The sequence below is a fragment of the Nycticebus coucang genome, chromosome 3 (assembly GCF_027406575.1).
Source record: "Nycticebus coucang isolate mNycCou1 chromosome 3, mNycCou1.pri, whole genome shotgun sequence".
Taxonomy (NCBI): Eukaryota; Metazoa; Chordata; class Mammalia; order Primates; family Lorisidae; genus Nycticebus; species Nycticebus coucang.
The window spans coordinates 4,569,597-4,591,634 of NC_069782.1; the positions used below are offsets into that span (position 1 = coordinate 4,569,597).

A 22,038-nucleotide genomic window follows, 5' to 3' on the forward strand; every position below is an offset into this window, starting at 1 on the left:
TCAAGGCACAAGCCTCTCTGGGTGCCTGCACACATCTGCTGTGAGCTCAGCCCAGGAAGTCATTAATTAAATTACTAGTTGGGCTTCAAAGACATGAACTTTTTTCTCACCCATTTCAAAAAAGGAACACTACATCTGGCCACCAGAAAATCATCCATTTGGAGAAGGGAAGGAGGAGGAGGATGGTACAGGGTGATAAATTTTTTTTTTTTTTGCATCTTGCCTCTTTATTCACAAAATCAAAGAGCATGGACTTTAATTTTTAAAAAATTATTACTACTCTATTACATCATTTTAACAATTGAGTGGCTATCTTTGACCTAAAAATGAGATTTTAAAAACTGCTTTGCTGTTTTTGTTTGTTTTATGAGACAGTCTCACTCTTTTGCCCTGGGTAAAGTGCTGTGACATCATAACTCACAGCAACCTCAAACTCCTGGGCTCAAGCCATCCTCCTGCCTCAGCCTCTTGAGCAGATGGGACTACCGGTGCCCACCATAACGCCTAGCTAGTTTTTCTCTATTTTTAGTAGAGATAGGACCACACTCTTGCTCAGGTTGGTCTTGAACTCCTGAGCAAAGTGATCCACCTGCCAGAATGCTAGGATTACAGGTGTAAGCCACCTCACCCAGCCTAAAAACTGTTTATTTTTTAAATTGAAGAATGCGATTAGTACATTCTTGTTGCTGAAATGGAGACTACCCGGTATAACTAGCTTCTCTCATTGTTTACAATTCGAATCTCTGTTGTGCTTCATCTGCAATCATTTCAGAAATTGCGATGGAAGAAGTGGCAGCAGGAAAAGGTGCGTTTCTCACGTGAAGAACACGGTTTCCAACATCTCCAACTCCTCCATCAAATACAAAATCCTCTACCAGATTTCCAGCTCTGTCCAGAGCTTGGGCTCTTACTCCTGCTGGACCTCTAAGTGTATCACTGACAGTAATTTCAGGGATGAACTTTTGAAGATACTTCACTGTTGCTCCAAGAAAACAGGCTTTATACATTTCATTCACTCCATACAAGAAATTCTGGGATGCCAGTTTAATCAGGCCACTATTTATAATTATATCCATAACATCTCTGGCATTGAAGTCAAAGGGTCTGTAACCCTCCCGCTTAAAGGCAAGAACTGCGTTAGGTCCCAGCCAAATGTTGCCATCCATTTTGGGAGTGAAGTGAACTCCTAGGAAAGGAAACTGGCTACCTGGGACCGGATAAATATGTCCTTTTACAAGACAGCATTTTTCTGGCTTCAAGAGCAGGTAATCTCCCCGGAATGGTACAATCTGAGGATCAGGGCTGCAGCCACTCATCTCTGAAATCCGGTCTGAGTAAAGTCCTGCACACGTCACCACATACTGGCATCGAATTTCCTCTCCCTTTGTATTCTTTATAAGAATTGGATATTTCATTCCATCTTTACTTCTAGAAGGGCTTTCTTTAGCCATTTCAATTTCCTTTACTTCGAAATTGGTCAAGACAGAGCCACCTGCTTCTTGGAAATCCTGGGCAAATGACAAAGCCACCTGCCGATAGTCCACAATGCCAGTGTATGGACAATCGATAGCCATCAGACCCCTACGATATGGCTCTTTCTTTTTTACATCCTCCTGCTGAATCAACCTAGGCCCTGGACACCATTCTGCAGGCCTCTCTCATATGGTGCCTGAAGTCTTGGAATTTCTTCCTGTTCAACGGCGACTATAAGTTTGCCACATTGCTTGTAGGAAATTCCCTTTTGGTTACAATACTCATAGAGGAGGGCTGCACCTTGTACACATAACTTAGCTTTCAGAGATTCAGGTTTATAATAAATTCCACTATGTATGACACCACTGTTATGTCCAGTCTGGTGAACAGCTACATCTTTCTCCTTTTCCAGAACTCCAATCGAAAGTGCTGGATGTCAAATAGCTGGGCGTTGTGGCGGGTGCCTGTAGTCCCAGCTACTCGGGAGGCTGAGGCAAGAGAATCGCTTAAGCCCAGGAGTTGGAGGTTGCTGTGAGCTGTGTGATGCCACGGCACTCTACCGAGGGCCATAAAGTGAGACTCTGTCTCTACAAAAAAAAAAAAAAAGAAAGAAAAGAAAGTGCTGGATGTCGCAGGATGAGCGCTCTGGCAGAGGCAAGCCCCACAATTCCACCACCAACAATGACCATGTCAAACGAGCTGGTGCTAGGGCTGGCGCTGCGGCCAGCTACACAAAGCGACCGAGGCCTCCCTGACGCCGGCCCGCACGCCCCAAGGAGCCCCCAGCGGGCCCGTACGGAGGCACCACGCAGGTATCGCAGCCCCGGCACCATAGCCCGCGCCCCGCTACGCAGCCACTCGAGCCGACACTCTGCCGCGCACCAGAGTTCTCTAGCCCCCAGGGTGATAATTTTTTCATAAAGGCCATGAGGAAGGCTACACCTGACGGTTCTACTTATCAAGGCCAAGAAGCCCTCAGAGTACATTGTGTGAATTATAAAAAGATACCCCTTCCTCTGGGCAGACCATGCCCAGCAGTGGATAAGAAGAGCACCAACTGGACGGTAACCCCTCATCTGGGTACCTTGTGTAGTGAACAACCTATCCAACTGTTCATGGAAGCCATACTTGCCACTTTCATATGGTAGCAAAGGTATCTTGGATGGGCACATAAAAAAATGGTTGTCGGCAAAAGTGCTCATTTTTCAACTGAATTTCAGGAGAAATTCACGTAATATAAAATTAACCACTTTTAAGTGAACAATTCAGCAGCATTTAGTACATTCAGAGTTGTGGAACCACCACCTATAAACAATTTTAAAACATTCTCATCACCCCACAAGGATACCGCACTTGTTAAGCACTTGGTCCTCCTTCCCACTCTCCCAGGCCCTGGCGACCACCACTCTGCTTTCTGTCTGCCAAAGGCACTTTTATAAGAACAAACCCTGAACTCATTCCTGGCCCAGCAGGGGACCCACAAGCCATGACTCAGGATAAACAAGCTGACCCAGGGTACGAGCTCTTCCGGGATTTGGCACCCCACTCCTTGTAAAATGCCAAGGCCAGGCTGCAGACTAAGTTGGCTGCCTCTCATGGACGTGAGCAGCCTCTGGGGAGGGCCAGTCTCATCATCTGGGCTAACCTGTGCCTGGGACCGCAGCACGCCCCATGAAGTCTACAGCACAGTTGGCCATGTGAAAACAGCGCCTGGCTGGAGACTGTCCTGGGCACCTGTTCCTGGCAGGGTCTCTGCCATCGCCACTATATTTTCAGCTGCTGTAGGAAGATTCTTCAATGGACCAGATTGGATACTTGTCCCAGGGGGATTCTCAGGAAGCAGCCAGCTGGGAGTCTTCAGGTGCTTCTGTGATCCCATCGTGCCTCTGTTCATCATGAGTAGGGGGTTCCAGGCCACAGCCTGTTCCCCATGGTGCTGCTGGTGCAAGAGTCACTTGGCTTTAATAGGTGGGTACCAGGATCTGAATGTGGCAGCAGGCACTGCCTCCCTGCTGCTGCCGTGTTCCAAGCTGTCCCCCACAATGTGTGAGTCCACACCAGGCCAGTCACAGGTCCCTTCTGTCCTCACAAGGGTACACACGTTTCCAGGGACACCCAGAGATGGGCCTGGGTTTGGCTGTGGGGAAGGAAGCACAACTTGTACCCTGCCAGTGAACAAGCCCCAAGGCCCCCAGACCAGACTTCTTTTTCCTCAGACTCAGCTTTCCATGCAGTCCGTGAGGGCTCTTGTTCTCCCAGATGGCGATCCCAGAGGCGGTGCTGGCCTGGATATTTGCCAATTCTCTCCTGGTACCAAGTCTCCTGAGGCCAGCTGGTCCCATCAAGAAGGAGGCTTGGTGGCTACCTCATGAAAGCAATGGCCAGCACAGCAGAGCAGATGTTAGCAGCACGGGAGGGATGCTTTCAGCTGGGCATAGTAAGCAGCAGAGACCGAGACATTTCCCTGAGGGGGTGGGAGGCCACGTGGCCTGGAGGGCAGAGAGGGCCCCATGTCTGGGGCCAGACCTCAAGATGATGGGTCTAGAGCCACCTTGGGCTAGAGAAGGTGGGTTTGGTGGCCTGGTGGTCATGTGACAATCACCCATTAGTCAATATATGGATGTTAGCTTTTGACCCCAAACATACATTCTATGCTGAGCACGGGACTTAGTGATGAAGGGGTGTGTGCACAGGAGGGGACTGACACGGCGGGCGTTGGGGGACGGTGTGTACACGGGAGGGTGTGTGTGGCTGGGAGTGCTGCATGCATGGTGCAGAGCGCAGGCACAGGAGGAGGTCTGGTACAGGGAAGGGACAGCAATGGGTTGGGGAGGTCTCAGGCAGTCAGTGACCTTGAGGGCCATCAACTTCATCCCTCTAAGGGGCTCTGCTCAATACGGCAAAAGCTTCCTTGACTGAGTGGTTTGGGAAACCACCCATGCTTGTTGGTAAAGTTCTGAGAAATGTTCTAGCCAGGGCCCTGCTTCATTTTCTTGAACCCAATGTATTTACTGAGCACATTCTAAATGCCAGGCACTTGGTATCAACCAAGACAGATGAAGTCCTGCCCTTGATATTGAGTGTGGAGCAGTCAAAGGTTCTAAAGGAAGATGAGCTGGGGTGTGGGAGGCACGTGGTCATGGCAGGGGAGGATGCGTTAAGTGGTCAGGGAGGCCTCTGGGACCCAGTGGCATTGGAGCAGAGCCCTGCAGGCAGCGAAGCCAACCTGAGGTCTGTAGCATGAAAAGCACAGGCCATGGGAGGAGCTGGTGCAAAGGCCCCATGGCAGCACTGTGGCTGGGGAGTGAAGTGCAGACCTATGTAAGGAGCATTCCAGATGGAGAGGGATGGGCTGAGGGGCTGGTGGGGATTCCATGAGGAGAAGGACAAAGGGGCCAGGCCCATGGTGCAGGGGGAGGGCGCAGCCTAGAAAGCAGAGCCTGGGATTTCCTAGGCGTGTGGCCATGGGTGAGCCAGGTGGGAGGGGGCTCTCCATCACCTGGCAGGGGAAGTGGATCTGGGTGGGTATGGCCAGGAGGTCAGCTTTGTTAGGTCAGGACCCCGTGGTTTTGCACGCTCCACACTGTACTGTCCCTGGAGCCTGTGCATGTCTGGGGCGTGCTGGGCGTGCAGACAGGACACAGGCAGCCGGCCTCCTTCCAGGAGGATGGTGCCACATCCTGCCCCTTCTGTCTCAGAGTCATTTCCTGGCCATGGCTCTCCCACCCCAAGGCACAGGGTGTCCCTCAATCTGCAGATGGGCCCTGATACAATGGCCACCTTGGCTCCCACACGCAAGCTGCTGAGCCCACGGTGGCAGCAGTGCAGGGCTTTGTCCTGGGCTTGAGCAGGGCCCTCAACACCCACGCAGAGCCCTTATTTAGAAGTAGGGTCTTTGCTGATGGAATTAGGTAAAATGAGGTTACACGGGACAAGAGTGGCCCCAAGTCCAAGGGCTGGTGCCTTTCTAAGAGAAGACAAAAGGGAAAAAGGCTGTGTGTGAAGTTGGAGGCTGCAGAGAGGGGGTGATGCAGAGAGGGGGTGACGCGGAGAGGGGTGAGGTGGAGAGGGCGTAACACGGAGAGGGTGAGGCAGAGAGGGGGTGAGGCGGAGAGGGGGTGAGGCGGAGATGGGGTGAGGCAGAGATGGGGTGAGGTAGAGATGGGGTGACGCGGGGGGGTGACGCAGAGGGGGTGAAGCTGAGATGGGGTGACGCAGAGATGGGGTGATGCAGCCACTAGCCAGAATGCCTGGGGCCACCTGGGGCTAAAAGAGGCAGGAAGGATCCTCCACTATGGCCCTGGCCCCTGGGGGAGCACAGACCTGCCCATGCCTAGATTTTCCATGAGGGAACATGCAGCCGGTCATTTTAGGCTGCCACAGGAAACGCACATAGCTCCGAGGGCCCTGGGGTGGGGAGTGAGGACTCAAGAACAGCCTGCGTGGAAGGCCTGGTGCTCTGCGGCCATCTTGTCTGAGAGCTGGCCTCACACCCAGGATCAGGCAACTGTCCCTGATTAGAGGGGATCACACAGCTTCACTGGCTGAAGGAAACCCAATCCACTCTGCACTGTGCTGCTGGCAACAGCTGTGGTGGCCCAGTGACCAGGAGTGTACACAGACGGCCATCAGGCGGGGTCACGAGAGCAAGAGCCAGCAAGTTCATAAGGGGGCCTCAGGAAAGAGGCGGCGACTGGGTGTGGGGTGGAAGGAGGGACAGAGCCAGGCGGAGACAGACTTGTGGAGAACTTACCCTAGCAGCCGCTGGTGGTTGAGCTGGTGGGAGGGAGGCATCCGGCAACAGCTGAACGTGATGATGCGCCTTCCAAAGTGGTCATCCCCTAGAGAAGCAGACCCAGGGTGAGCCTCCACGCCACCTTCTTTGGAAGACCTTCAAGTCCTTAACAAAAGCAGCCACCTCAGCCAGCCCTGCCTGAGCCGGGAGGCAACACTCCTGGGTGTTCACGATGTGCTGCCTCGCACGCACAGCCTGGGTTCATCCCAGGTTCATTTTCACAACCAGCCCATTTGACAGATGGAAACCTGAGTCACCCACGCAAAGCCACGCGGCTGGCTGACAGCATGGAGGATTTAAATCCAGACACATCTGGCTTCAAAGCCTGTGTCTGGCCATGCTGAGTCTTTATGCCCCAAGGCCCCCTTTAGGACTGTGGGCTCTGAAGGAGACCAGAGTGACCTGGGGACGGTGGCTTCTGGGTGCACCCTCACTTGTAGTGTGAAGGAGCCCTCTCAGGACTGCTGATACTCGGGCCTGCCTCTACCATGGCGCAGGTCACCCTGTGCCCACCCAGAACAGCAGGGGGGAGGGGTCCTCCTTGACGACAGGGTCTGGGTCTGATCACCTGTGTCCCAGAACCTGGGCTCAGGGCCAGGCACACAGCAGGTGCTTAGGGGGATAAAAAACCAGAACAGCCTCTTTCTGTCTGCCGAGGACACACGGTCCCCTCCTCTTCCAGCTCCCCTGAGATCTACCCCACCTGTGGCCAGAAAGCCATCAGGGACCCCCCCCCCCCCCGCCCAGATCTGCCTCCTCTCCCCGGCCAGGGCCCTGAGAGAGAAGACCCCAGCATGCAGGATGCCCTTGGGAGGGCTGTGGCAGTGACTAAAGCCACATGCAGGGACAGGGCCCCTCACAGCCATGGCTGGGGACACAGAGAACAGGCAGGACGCCCCATGTCCCAGCATTCCCAGCTTCCTATGACATCAAACACACAAGGACATAGTAAGCCCAGCCCGAGGCACTGCTGAGGGTGACCACAGGCAGTGAGGGACGTGGGGTGGACACAGTAAGCCCGGCCCACAGCACTGCTGAGGGTGACCACAGGCAGTGAGGGATGTGAGGTGCAGGGAGGGAGCCAGCACCACACTGGATCCTCAGGAAGAGGGCTGGGAATGCCCGAGTCTTCCCCACTGCTGGCTCAAAGGGCCTATAGCCTGGCTGCCACCAGCCCAGTGGCCTTTCTTGGGGGCATCTTACTGCCCTAAGCTGTTCCCTCTAGACTATCCGCCCTCCTCTGCTGCAGGCTGTGCAAATGGGCCAAGGCCCTGGTGTCCACAGGGGTTCTCATCACCCAGGAGGGGACTGGGGAGAGGACGCCTGCAGCACAAGCCTGGCCCTGCACGGACTTGCTGCCTTCCTCCTCCCTTCTGCACACCCCATGTGGCACCCTCTGGTTCAGGGCACAGCACCACTTGACCACTTGTGGCACTGGTATTTAAATGAACTTAAATCAGATTAAAAGTTCCACCCCTTTGTGTATTTCAAGCATTCGGTGCTCTCGCATGCTGAGAGGAGACTGCATTGGAACGTCTCCATCACACATCTGTTGGGCAGTGCTGACCTTGTGGACCTCAGAGAAGGGGCTGAGGGGTGGCTCAGCCTTCCTCTCACCTGGGGTCATGAGCTGAATGGTGCCCCCACAACACTCATGTCCAACTGGAACCTCAGAACTGACTTGCATAGAAACAGGGTCATTGCAGATCTAATGAAGGATCAAAATAAGATCACCCTGAATTTAGGGTGGATGTCAATCCAGAGACTGATGTCTTTGTAAGAGGCGGGAGGGGAGATCCGAGGACAGACAGAGGGAAGGAGGCAGGTGGCGGTGGGGTCAGTGACTGCGTGGTGCAGACACAACCCTGTAACACCAAGGATGGCAGGCCCCCAGACCTGAGGGAGAGGCATGGAATGTGTCTCCCTCAGGGCCTCCCCCTAGATGGATCCCCAGTGACACCGTGCCCTAGGTGACTAACACACCTGGACAAGGGTGTCCAGCAGACCTACAGCGGCAGGTGCCAAGAGCAGCCTGTGAGTTTCCCCAGACTCAGGGACTTGGGCTGCAGCCAAATCCCACCATCAGTGGCTCCCCACTGTCCTTAGAGAGTCCCAGCAGCTTACCTGGCCTCCTCCCCTTCACCCTACTGCCCTGAGGAGTTCCAGGCCTCTCTCCCGCCTCTCTCTGCTTCCCAGGTCCACGAGCTGCTCCCCAGGCCCCCACAGCACCCTCCCACCCCCTCGGCCTGATCCAAACCATCCTTCCCACCTTAGCTTCTGTGCCCCCTCCCAGGGGGCCCCCTGCTCTCAGGCCCACTGCCAGCTCATCCCGGGACTCCCCTGGCCAACTAGCAGGGCTTGTGGTGGCCGTGTACTTCCCTGCACCGAGAGGCCCCAAGGCAGGGCCTTCATCCTGCTCATTCCTCAACTACATCCAATAATTATTGATTGACCGAAGGATTGATTATAGAAAGATTATTAGGAACCTGCAGAAGGTGTCCTTCTGGAAACGTACGCGGCTCACTTTTGTAGTTGGTAAGCATTTACATCAGTGCTCAGAGTGTGTCCTTGAAATGAGAAAGGGCGACATCAGAACTTTCTCACCCCCGCAGCTCTGAAAGGTCATGGATCAAGCTTGCGTGCGTATACACACACACTAGCATGAGCACACCTGCACACACAGCCTGTGAGCACTCTGCTGCCCTCCCAGCTGCAGCCCAAGGAGCTGCTCTTTATTTGGGACACGCATCTGATCTTTCCCAGGCGCCCAGGAGCTACTCTGTGCTCAGAATCCAGAGTAATTTCACAGTTTCCAAACGCAGCTTCCTTTTCATTTCACGGGTTCTTCAGGAATTCCGGGCACGCTCCCTGTTTGTTTAGAAAGCTCCTGTTTGAAATGGTTGCACTTGTATTTGTGCCCTTGGCCAAATGGGAGTTTTGGGGCACAAAACCTTCAATGGCTGAGCCTAAAAGTACCGACTATTTTCCAAACCATTTCTACATCGCAGAGACCAGGAGGGTTCCAAGGCGACCCTGTTCCCTGTGGGACAAAGGGGAAAAGAACAAGTCTCCTTCACATCATTTCTGCAGCTACTGAAAAAACAAAGAACCAAATGCCTCTAGAATGGGAAGAGAGAATTACCGTCAGCATTGGAAGGTCAAAAAAAGAGAGTCATGTTATCATGTTCAGAACCAGACCAGGCGCAGAAGTGTTTTTTCAATCAGGCTCCTGTGAGGCTAGAACCCACCACTCCTGGTGTGTGGGGCCAGCGCACTCATCACTGACCTATAGGGGCTAGCTAAAGCACAGAACTCTTGAGAATGTGCAAACTACTTAGGCCAACAGATGATCAGTTTGATGAGCTTGTGGAGGGCCCAATGCTAGAGAGAAAGAATGGGACACAGCCCCTGCTGGGCCCCAGGTCAGGGTGAAGGACAGCAGGTTTCCAGCAGCCATCCCATCGCCCTGCTCCTCATAGCTACAGATCCATCCTGGACCAGGGAGCCCCTGCGGGCCCCCTCCCCACTTCCCTCACTTGTGTCAGTGAGGTGGGGAGGGGCTCACAGCCGATCGGTACACTGGTACCCACTGCTGGTGACAGGCCTTTGTGCTGCCAGACAGGGGATGCACTACCTCAGCTCTGGATAGCCGGCCCAGCAGGGCAGAGGTGCGTGGGGTTGACAGCAAGACAGGCAGACGAGGGTGAGCACCCACCGAGGAGCCAGCAATGGGGCATGAGCGGATGGACGGACGCACATGAGCCCTTCCAGCCTGCTGTCTGCAAACAACAGGAAGAGGGTCCCTGGGCAGAGCACAGCATGTGGATGTGGGGCTGCCCAGAGCCCACACTGGGCTGAGCATCCTGCTTGCATAAAGCTCTGACTCATTCACTCATTCATTCAATAAACACTTATTAAGCACCTATTGTTTGCAGAGTTTATGGCCTCGCATGATCCTGAGCTCTGAAGGGAGCACCTATCGAAGGCCTTTTGCTCCCTCCAAAACCAAAAGGGCAACTAATTGGGTGCTTTCTTTTTGTACCAGCAGATTTCTAAATGTCCTTCCAAATTAATATCACGGCATTATTCAGACCTGACAAACTTATGAAGCTTAGAGCAAGTGCAGTGGTAGAGAAATTGGGTTCCTCTCTCTCTTTGAGGCATTTGCTAAAGCCATAAACTTTAATAAAAAGTTAAGAGGAAAGGAGAAAAAGAGCAAGGACTGGGCTCAGCCCACGGGAAAGAGGAAAAAGAGCAAGGACTGTGCCCAGCCCATGGCTCTCCACTCCCCAGCTGGGCAGCGGGGGGCCAGCCTCTCTTGTCAACTGCAACATGGAGAAAATAATAAAACTGGGAGGTTGCAGGAAGGATTAAATCAATAACTTAGTCAGGTCTTGGCATAGCCCTGATGCACAGTCAGCGCTTAACAATAGCGAGCCATGACCGTGTGCAGGTGAGATGCTGGGTGTTTCCTGGAGCATCTTCTCATTTACAAGTGAGGAAAATGAAGCCTGGAGGCCATGTGAGGCCATGTGTGGCATCTGGCCCCACAGCATCCTCTGCCCTCTGTGTACCCCCTGCCAAGGCCACGCTCCCAGCGGCCTGGACACAGGCCTCCCTAGCCACCGCGAGGAATCCCCAGCACACTGGGCAAACCCTTGGCGAGCTGTCAGTGCTGCGTCTGTATTGATGCCATCAGTCAACATGAATAAATACCCCTTCACTGTTCTCTGGGAACACAGGCCAGCGTATCGAAAACAGACTTCAAAATGATGTAATATGGAAGGAAATGAAAACTATCAATCAAATGCAAATTCTGCAAGGCATCGGATTGATTCATGACCCCTGTTTCACCCCTTCCTGTTTACACCACATCATTTGCTGTCTCTGCAACGGGAGAAGCCCAGTTCATGAATAAAGAAACGATTCCCAGAGCTGTCACCCATAGTATGCTCCAAGCCACCCATCATCTTCTCCCAGCAGAGGACGATTAAAATGTGTAAAAAGGCAGTGGTAATCTACGCAAGGCGTTTGGGAGCATGTCTGTTTTGGTTCTGGGTTTCTGTTTGAAGGTTGCCAAGCATTTTTGCGAAGACTCCTTTTGGACTGTGTCCTGCCGAAAAGCCCCGCTGCTGTCTGAATGGTTTGTGCAGAAAGACCTGGACCTGAGCGGGTGGACGCGTGTCTGGCAGGACCGAACCCAGAGTTTCCTTCTCTTTCTCTCCTCCAACACTCCCCCCATCCGTGCCTCTGAGATTCTACCTCCCCTCCTCAGGACCTCGGGTCTGGAACCATCTCTCTCTCCACTTGACTATCTCCAATTTTGAGCACTCAGCTTCAGACCCAGACCCCAAAACACACACTGAGACCCACCGCGACCACTTCTTAAAATACTGAAGTCAACTTCATTAACAAAATACTACTTTCAGAGTCAAAATTCTAGAAAGCTTCCGTCTGGCCAAATTCATAATCACTTGAATAGCGAGAGATAAGGGTTCTCTGACAAGCCTCTGGTTCTAAACGCTGGGCAGGGGGGAAGCAGTGCTTGGGAGACAAAAATCAGAAACCCCCTGGTGGGAGCAATGTCTGGTCACACCTGAAGGACACAACAGAGCCTTGGCTGCAGGAGCCCTGGAGGGGTCCAGGCCACTTCCTGGGGGAGCAGGAGGGGAGAGGGCCCAAGGTCCTGAACCGCCCCGCCCCCCACCCTCGCCTACCCGCCAAGCCCACCAGTAACTCAGAGGCATGAATCATATGAATCTTCAGCATGTCTTATGTGGCTCTGGGAATATGGCTCCTGCTACACAGCCAACTCTCAAAAAAAGGCCAGTGCAGTGGCTCATGCCTATAATCCCAGCACTTTGGGAGGCTGAGGCAGGGGGATCCCTTGAGCTTAGGAGCTCAAGACCAGCCTGAACAAGAGTGAGACCCCTTCTCTACTAAAAATAGAAAAACTAAATGGGCATGGTAGCAGGGACCTGTAGTCTCAGGAGGCCTAGGCAGGAGGATCACAAACCCTACTGTAAACTGCACGTGGGAGGGCTCTAGGTTTCCCTCTCCTTATGAGAATCTCATGTCCCACCCCACCACCAGTCCTTGGAAAACTTGTCTCCCATGAAACTGGTTCCTGGTGCCATAAAGGTTGGGGACCATTGTTAAGTGTTGGCAGACATTTCTTGCTTTTGCAACAAAGCATCAAAATGTATGGAGCAAAGGTGGACAGAACTAAACAGAAACGTATTGATAAAACAATCCATTAAATTTTGTCCACTGCTCTTCAAAGGCTGGCGGGACACTGCCCAGGGCTCCTCAGAGCACCGGGCAGGGCAGAGACAAGGTCGCAGCTGCTTTCTCGGAACACTGGCAGGCACTCTTGTTCCCACTATGGCTTTTGCTCTGTGGGTGCAGCCCAGCCGGGAAGGCGGCCCCAAGGAGTTTGCCATCCCCCAGGGCCCGGAAGGGCACTGCCCCTGATCCTGGGGACTCCTCAGCTGGAGACCTACCTGCCATCTGCAGGATGTTGTGTCTGGCCACATCGTAGAATGGGTGACTCGTGCTCAGCGTGGGGTCCTGGCCAGCCATGGGCACCACCGAGGGCTTCTCCCAGCACCCAGAACAGCCGCCTTCTCCTCGTCTCTCTGCAGCTCTACAGCAGAGGAAGATTACAGGAAGTCAGTGTACTCTTGAATAGGGAGGAGAAGGAAGGAGGCTCCTACGGTCCTTTTATAACTCACCACCCTGCCTCTGGTGCACACTCACTCTGTCCCCACCTCACTTGTGCACCCACCATGTGCCTTAGCTCAGTACCCCGTGTCCACCTCAGCTGTACACCCACTGTGTGACTTACCTCACCTGAGCACCCGTGTCCACCCATATTCTCTCATGGAGGGAGAAAAATAAGACCCAGGGGTTGGATACCGTCTATATTGACAGGAATGGAAACTAAGGCTCCGATGCTGGACAGAGGAGCCCAGAGCAGGAGTGAGGAGGTCATGGGGGTCGGGGCGGAGTCCTTCACTCTCAATGTGTGACAGAGCCCCTGGGCATCCTGAGTCAGTGGGTGGCCTGCTCTGGCTACAGAGGCAGCAGAGGCTGCAGGGGCTGGGGAGTGGGAGACCACTGGAGACCAAACTTCATTTGCAAGCCCCCAGGTGTGGGCCCCTGGTGCTGGGCAGCAGCAGAGAGGAACGATCTGTCCTGCCTCTGAGAGCACCTGACCCCAGCAGGCTTCCCCAGGGCCCCTGTCCATAAGGACAGCTTGAGTATGGACAGGCATCAAATGTCAAGGGAGTGAGCGCTCTGGAGAGAGGAACCGCCCCACTGCAGGAGGGGGAGGGCAGGGGCGGGAGCCAGACCAGACCATAGGGTCTCCAGCTGTGGTGAAGATGGGGCTTCATCCAGGGAGCCCAGGAGGACCCCAAGAGGGTCAAGAGGAAAGCTGGAGGCAGAGGGGCCTGGTGCAGAGGTGGCCTGGCCCAGTAAGGGGGATGGGCGTGTGAAGGTCAGGCTGGAGCTGGGCTGGCCTCTCCCAGAAGGTAACCCATGGTGGCCCTGCACATCAGCCACAAGGAAAGGCCACCCTCTCTGCATCCACGGGAGCACACTGATGTCGATGATGCAGACACACACTGTGGAGAACAGTCCCACAGCTCCTCACGGAGCTGACAGAGGATCACCGTGGGACCCAGCAGGTCCACTCCCAGTGTGCCCAAGAACACTGAAAATGGCATCTGAAGCTAATACATGTAGCATGCGTGTTCAAAGCAGTACCCTTCACAACAGCCCAAATGCTCACCAGTGGATGCGCAGATGGGCAAAACGTGGTCTCTCTTCCCCATAGAACATTACTCAGCCATAAAGAGATGACATTCTGCCACATGCTACACCACGGACAGACTTGAAAACATGGTTAGACCGAAGACACTAACCACCCATTACATGAAATGGCAACTCCCTGGGCACGGCTGCCAGGGGCTGGGGGAAGGGGAGTGGCCGCTAGTGGGTACGGGTTTCCTATAAAGTGATACGATGCTCTAGAATCAGATAAAGGCAGTGGGTATGAAACCCCAGGAATGGCCTAACCACTACTGAGCTATGCATTTTAAATGGTTTTAAATGGTTAACTTAATGGTACACGAATATTACCTCAATTAAAAATAAAAGCTATTTGGAGAACATCTTCCTACGTAAAATATCACAAGAATGAAAAAGCAAGCATCCAAAGTACTTGATACTCTTATGAAACTAGTAGATAAACAACTCCACGCTTACACGAGAGAAAACACATTTAAATTCAAAAAATGGGGGAGGAGATGGGGCATTGGTGAGCTCTCACCTGTCGGGCACCATGTCGGGGTCTTTGACAGACCTCCTGGGAGACGGTTCAGCTGCCACTTGGACTTGACCTAACAAATGCAAATCTTATGTACCCTTATGTTAACCTGAAACCAAATGAAACGCTGCAGCACGTGGGGGCACATCTGTAAGGAAGCAGAGTGTGCCAGGGTGCTGGAGCACCGCTAAAGGACAACCCAAACACAAACCAAACCAAACACAACCCAAACCCGCACCTCACTACGGCAACCCCCAGACCCGCACGATCGTCATGCTATCCTAATGACAGAACGAGAAATGGTTTAGGATCCCAGCTCGCTCGCCTTGAGCAAACCGGACTGTGAGATTATGAGGCTAGGAGGAAAATTGTGCTTGGTGTGCAAAACCCTGCCAGGACCTCCGCGTCTAGGGGTAACCATAGGTCCTTCCATCCTCCTCTGGTTCTTTCAAACCCTGAGGAGGAAACTGGATCAATGAGTGGAACCCGAGGCCCCACATGCAGCAGGGACAGTAGCTGCCTCTGACTCGGACGCACGGCTTCCAGGGAAAGGTGTCTCCCTGCCCCTGAAGGGAGGTGCTCCTCCCAGCTGGGGCCCTGTCACCCAGTTCCCCCCAGGCTTGGTCTTCAAGAACCTCTGGGCCTCAGTTTCTTGTCTGTAAAATGGGGACAGGGATCCTAGCACCTCAGAGGATGCCACAGCACCCAGTGTTATCTCACTGAAGCTTCAGAACCCAGGAGTGACTTGTCAGCCCTGGGGGTTTACTGCAATCTGCATGAAGGAACTCTGCGGTGGCCCCTATGGGGGTGAGGGTGGGGCCTATGGATGAGTTGGAGGCAGGCTTTTCACTGGGTACAGTTAGATTTTTTGAGTCATATTCATGTATTATCCACTCAAAAGAGAAATGTACACCAAGGACCTGCTTCTCCCAGGATGAGCCTGGAGGAGACACACATGATCTATTTCCACCAGCTTCTCCACGTCCAGCCCGGACATGCTCTCCTGGCCGGCAGCCTGTCCTGTTGGCCCCTCTTCAGAATCCCGGCATGGGGGGCCCTGAGGAGCAGCACGCACAGCCTGGGGCATTCCTCGCTCAAGCCCACAGGGTTTGAGAAATATAGAAAAGCCCCTTCAAGGGACCCCCCTGGCTGTTTTGTCTCTTTAAAATGAAAAAAAAAAAAAAAAAAAAAAAAAAAAAAAGCTGGGCATGGTGGCTCACACCTGTAATCCTAGCACTCTGGGAGACTGAGGTGGGTGGATTGCCTGAGCTCATGAGTTCTAGACCAGCCTGAGCCAGAGTGAGACTTCATCTCTAAAAAATAGCTGGGCATTGTGCTGGGCACCTGTTGTCCCAACTACTTGGGAGGCTGAGGCAAGAGAATCACTTAAGCCCAAGAGTTTGAAGTTGCTGTGGGCTGTGATGTCACAGCTCTCTACTGAGGGCGACAAAGTGAGACTCTGTCTCAAAAAAAAAAAAAAAAAACCACTTGGATTAGGGGCAACCTCACATGGCTCCACAGCGCAGATAGGTCCCCCTAAAGGCTGAGTCAGTCTGTTTAAATGCAGAAATTTAAAATTTGAGAATTTTACATAGAAATTTAAAATTGGAGGTATGGATCTGGAACTGCCAAAGATCACCACCATGGAACTTGAGAAAAACGAATCCAGTGACAGAGGACAGAGTTGAGAGATGGGAAAAGCCAACTCCCTGAAGCACTGCACCTGGATCCAGCTGTACCTGAATGTGAAGCTCCAACAAACCCCCTTTTCTGCGTAAGCCAGTCTGGGTTAGAGATAAGTTGTCACTTCTAACAAAATGAGTGCCATTTTTCTTTGAAAAATCAGTGCATGTTTAAAACAAGTCAGAGAAATCTGTCTCTATATTTTCTACTTTTAGAGAATAAAACAATCAATGCATTTTTTAATCTAATATTTTGATACATGAACTTTATCTCTGATAAACTGCTCGGAGGGAAATCTGTCTTTGCATCAGAGATGTAACACGCACAGCCGACTCACCCCTCCAGACATACACCTGATCCCAGACTCACCCTGCAGCTAGTAATTAGAAATGACAGCACCATCAACACTAATTCAGCAAGGCCTGGGGGACACTGCTTCCCCTTGATCACAGCCTCTCTGTTCCAGAAAGATAGTACCACCTTTTAATGAACCTGGCTAGTTCCATTTTGCCTCCTTAAATCCCCCAGACTTCCTGATGCTCCACCCTCATTACCACATAGCAACAGGGCATGAGAACATTAAAGGACTCTTAAGAGGAAACGGCAGCCAGAACTCTGGGCTACACTTTTTCTTTTTGCACATTCCCAGCCAGTCATTGCCCAGAGGCACCTGTATTTTATAACGCTACAATCAGATCATGTGCACATTTTGTAATCAACTCTGTCATACCCCACGTCAACCTGGAGCATCCATAGACCCCCAAATATTTAGCCCAACACCCAGGCCACAGGAGCATGGCCCAGCACCATCTGGGCTGGGAGTTAGTGTCCCTGGCTGGGGTGGACAGGGTAGGTCTGAGTGGCGGGTGAGAACTATGGACTGCCCACCTGTGTCTAGACACATGACTCACTCCCTCGGATACCGGATCTCACCCCACTGCCCTGCGCAGTATCTGGCTGCTTCAAACAAAGAGGAGCACCTGGGGAGGGGAGTTTAGGGACCCTGCCCCTTGCCCTCTACACACAGGGTTGCAGCTCCAGAGTGCCTCCCTCCTGCTCTTCGAGTGCAGGTCCCCTCTGGGGACCAGAAAGAGACTGGTCACAGGCCGGACCTCCTGGTCTCCTTGAGCCCTGGCCTCACCTCAGCACACAGCCCCATGTCCCACTCCATATCAGCATCACCAGCTGACTTCACAGGCTGCAGCGAGCTAAAGCTCTTAAAGACGCAGTATTAAAAGTGACTGCTAGGGCAGCACCCATAGCTCAGCGGGTAGGGTGCCAGACACATACACTGAGGCTGGTGGGTTCGAACCCAGCCCAGGCCAGCTAAAACGAGAAGTGCAACAAAAAATAGCCAAGTGTTGTGGTGGGCGCCTGTAGTCCCAGCCACTTGGAAGGCTGAGGCAAGAAAATCGCTTAAGCTCAAGAGTTTGAGGCTGCTGTGAGCTGTGACGCTACAGCACTCTACCAGGGCAATATAGTGAGACTCTGTCTCAAAAAAAAAAAAAAAAAAAAAAAGTGACTGCTTCACAGTTTGCAAAGTCCTTTTTCAAATATGTTGCCTTGGTTAATTCTCACAAAGTCCAGTCCATCATTATGTCCATTTAAAGATGGGAAAACTGAGGCCTGGCAAGCTGAAGAAGGCAAGCTGCCTAAGGCTGCACAGCCAGTAGGGGTGGAGTATGTGGCCGCCGGCCCCGCACACACTGCACAGTCTCCTGCGGCCGCAGGTGCCCAGCTGTGCTGAGCTGGACATCCCTCCCTTGCTGAGCCACAGTTGAAAGACATAATGTGTGTGAAGCACTTAAGAGCAGGCACACGTTTTATTTATACAATTGTTAAATGGCCACTGAGACTCCATAGACAAGGATTCCAGGTAAAGATCCAGGAACACTGTAAACATCTAGACTTGAGACCAGAGCCTTCAGAGAAGTGGTTCTCAGCATCTCAGAACCAAAGGAAAGAGAAACTCCCCCATCAGTGACCCCACCTGCCTCTGGGGGACCCCAGGGGCAGCCAGGGACTTGAGTGCACCATGTGGGCTGCAGCCATACTTGGAAAGCATTTCTTAAAACAGCAGACCCAGGCTTGGCACCTGTGGCTCAAGCGGCTAAGGAGCCAGCCACATACACCTGAGCTGGAATCCAGCCCGGCCCGCCAAACAACAATGACAGCTGCAACCAAAAAATAGCTGGGTGTTGTGGCGGGCACCTGTAGTCCCAGCTACTTGGGAGGCGGAGGCAGGAGAATCCCTTGAGTCTAGGAGTTGGAGGTTGCTGTGAGCTGTGGTGCCACAGTGCTCTACCCAGGGTGACAGCTTGAGGCTCTGTCTCAAAGAAAAAAAAAAAAACAAAAAAACAGCGGACCCAGTATTGGACATTACAGAAGACTATATGCTAATGTACATATCTTATCTATCATATAATAATATAATATACATGTAACATAATGCTCATGTTATATATTGTTAACGTGCATTGTTAATATGTCAACATATATTAAATATTAGAATATGACTATATTTTAATGTAATTAACACATTATACATTAATATTATAATTATAGAAAACTAAACAATAAAGAAAAATAATTTGACAAGCACATTCCTGCCACTCCCTAGACCTCCCTCTGAAGGCCTCACTGAAGATCTTTTCAGATAAACTTTCTTAACCACAAGAGATAAAAGCTGTTTTATTATCTGCTTTTTTTTCACTCAACATCTCTACCCTATGTCATATAGCCCAATAGAGGGGAAAAAAATCTCTACCTTTAATTATTTTTAACTAGGAGTTCTTCACATAACCAGACGATATTCAGATTTTTTAGACTTCCAAAATGTCTATGACAATTGGATTTTTCAAACCAGTCTTTGCTCTAGTCTGACACAGCTGCTGTGTCCCAGAGACCCTGGCCAACAGCAGGAACCAGCCAGCTTCCCTGTGGTCTCAGACCTGCCCAGCCTCCCCACAGGGCCTCCATCCTCTCCCACCCCCTGGAGCCTGATATGGAGGGTATGTCCACAGGGCCAGGGGCTCAGTAGACGTCTGGGGCCGTGCCCCACGTGATGACCTCAGGCCTTTGCATGCCTTCACGTCGGAAGCCACAGATCACCTGCCCCTCTGGGGAGCAGAAAGCATCTGGTGGGGCCCCAGGCATCGAGCCCAGCACCACTGACTCACTAATGTGCAACAGGTGGAACGTAAACCAGTCTCTGGCACAAGATTATTGCCATGCAGCTGAAAGCTGATTGCACCAAATCACCTGGAAAGGCCCTGCAGGAGACCTGCTGTGCCGATGGGAGGAAGGGGTGCTCACCAGCGTCCATACTCTGGGTAGGTGGACAGGCCAGGAAACTGATCAACTCAGCATAGGCACTGTGCAATCATGCTGTGGTCAAGGGGTGTCTGGGAAGCAGTGGGCGCTCAGACACCAAGAGCTCAGTGTGGGAGGATGGGGGAGGGAACGGCATCATCAGTCACCTGGGTGTGGACATCTGGGCTTCCAGGGAGCCATACGCTGCGTGCACAGCACAGCCCGCAGGCTCACTGGGGTCTGAGTCTGGGGGAGCCATGGCAGCTCCAGAGGGGCAGGCCTCAGAAGCTGCGGTGTGAATCCCGTACACCTGGTATGGTTCTGGACGCTCCCTCCCACCTGCCAGGTCCACCTCTCTTTCTGCACCTGCTCCAGGTTCCCCATCTATTTGTGAGTCTTTTGAACTGATTATAGCAGCCACCTGTCTCTTCATTGTAAGAAAAGTAGAATTTTTTTTTTTTAGATAGAGTCTCACTATGTTGCCCTTGGTAGAGTGCCATGACATCACAGCTCACAGCCACCTCAACCTCTTGGGCTTAAGCGATTCTCTGGCCTCAGCCTCCCAAGTAGCCCGCCACAACACCTGGCTATCTTTTTTTTGCAGTTGTCATTGCTTAGCTGGCCCGGGCCAGGTTTGAACCCGCCACCCTCGGTGTATGTGGCTGGTGCTGTAACCCTGTGCTATGGGTGCCAAGCCAAGTAAAGTAGAATTTTTAACATGTTTGTTTCTATACCTGTATGAACGTGATGATTTTATCCTTTTCTGGAAATTATCTTTTAAGACAGAAAGAGAGAGGAGGATTGGTTAAGGGGGTGCAACTGGGGACAGAAGTGGATGAAGGGTGAGGCCTCATTCCTGCTGCTCTGCCGTCTCTTTCCCGGGGCCCAGAAAACTCAGCCTGGATGCCAGATTCTAACGTAGGAGGGGAGGGACACTGGGTGTCCCAGGGACAATTAGGAAATGTGAATGTGGCCTGAATAGGACACGATGTTAAGGAATTACTGTTCCTCTCCTTCGGTGTGATACTGGTATCAGGGACAGAGGACACACCCAGCAGGGAGCGAGGGTGTCTGCCACTTTCTCTCCAGTAGTTCAGCTAACGCGGGGAGAGAGGAAGTGCCCACAAAGGATGGTAGCGATTTCTGAATCAAGGTAAGGAGCGTATGTGTGTTCTCGGTAGCATTTCTTAAATGTCTCTGTAGTCTGAACAATTTTCATAAAAACAGTGGTAGGAGGAGGGAAGGAGGGAGGGAGGGGGGATGAAGGGAGGAAGGGAGCGAGGAAGAGAGAAAAGGTGGGAGGGAGGGGGGAGGAAGGGAGGAAAGGAGGAAGACAGGCAGTCCAACCGACCTTGCACAGCTCCATTACCCTGGTAAAGTCCAACTTTCCCATTTATCAGAGAATGAAACTGAGGCCAGTGAGGGGCAGACATCTGCTCAAGGTCACACAGCAAATCAGCCCAGGGATACCTCCCATTGCTCCCATCTCAACATATTTTCTTTTCCTTGACACTGGTTTTTTGCGTTAAGAGCCAAATAGTTTCCACCAATTTCAACCAGCCTCCTCCCTCTACCTCCTACCCCACTCTCCCTGAAGCCCTTGCCATCTGCTCTCTCCAGTTGGACTCTGCTGCTAGACTGCTGTGTGGCCTTGGCCGAGAGCTGTGCCCTCTCTGGGCTGTCAGGGCTAGGAGCCCAGGACAGAGGAGAGGGAGGAAGAAAGGGCGGCCGAGAGCCCAGGAGGGTACCCTGGGGCAGAGGCCCAGGAAGACAGGCAGGCGAGGGCTCAGCACGCCACACGCACGCCTTCTCCGTATCTCTCTCCCATGCACAGGCTCAGCACACCGCATGCATACCTTCTCTGTACCTCTAACGCGCGCACACTGGCTCCTCCATGCTGCACTTCCACGCCCTCAGCCCCCAGAAGGCCCCCTCAGTTGACACTCCTTCCAACTCCAGTGTAGATAATTACTTCCAGATCTGACCACCAATAACACACACATGCCCGCCAGGGTTGGGACCCGCCACCACTCTGCCCCCCAGCCCCATGTTTTTCCACAACTACCTGATCCTAGGGAGCACACAGCCACTTCTGAGGTAAGCGGGAGGGACCCTGACACAGACTTGGGATCAGTTTGCCTCCTGGCAGGTGCGGGGCACCACTCCCCAGGTAGGGAGGCCCACCATGCCCCACCTGGCCCCACTGGGTTCCTCCTCCAAGTTCAGCTCTCCCCAAGCTGGGGCTGGCTTGCTGGGGGCCTGGGAGGGAGGAGGGTGACACCCAGGCTGGGACCCTTACCCACATCCCACCTGGAGCCAGCCCCTGCCCTCTGTGAAAGCAAGAAAAAGAGCTCAGTGGTCTATACTGACCCTCAGGACGCAGCCCAGGGCAGCTAGTCAGGAAGGAGCACTGCACAGGAAGCCTGGCCAGCTGAGAACTTGC

At 52.7% G+C, this 22,038-nt stretch overlaps 2 protein-coding genes across 3 annotated transcripts in view; both read right to left on the bottom strand.

Moving 5' to 3' along the window:
* ARHGAP8 (Rho GTPase activating protein 8) overlaps positions 1–22,038 on the bottom strand; it is a 59,923-nt gene that overhangs the window by 28,839 nt on the left and 9,046 nt on the right. For both annotated transcript variants that reach the window (XM_053584575.1, XM_053584576.1), the window contains exons 2-3: positions 12,772–12,914; positions 6,227–6,314 (exon numbers count right to left, since the gene is read on the bottom strand). In XM_053584575.1, the coding sequence (XP_053440550.1) occupies positions 6,227–6,314; positions 12,772–12,850 (167 nt within the window). In that variant the 5' untranslated portion in view covers positions 12,851–12,914. The remainder of the gene's footprint in view (positions 1–6,226; positions 6,315–12,771; positions 12,915–22,038) is intronic.
* LOC128581577 (L-2-hydroxyglutarate dehydrogenase, mitochondrial-like) lies at positions 220–2,306 on the bottom strand. The gene is given in 3 exon segments (XM_053584588.1): positions 220–1,639; positions 1,642–1,908; positions 2,102–2,306. Coding segments are annotated over 3 exon segments (1,383 nt in total). The 3' UTR covers positions 220–728.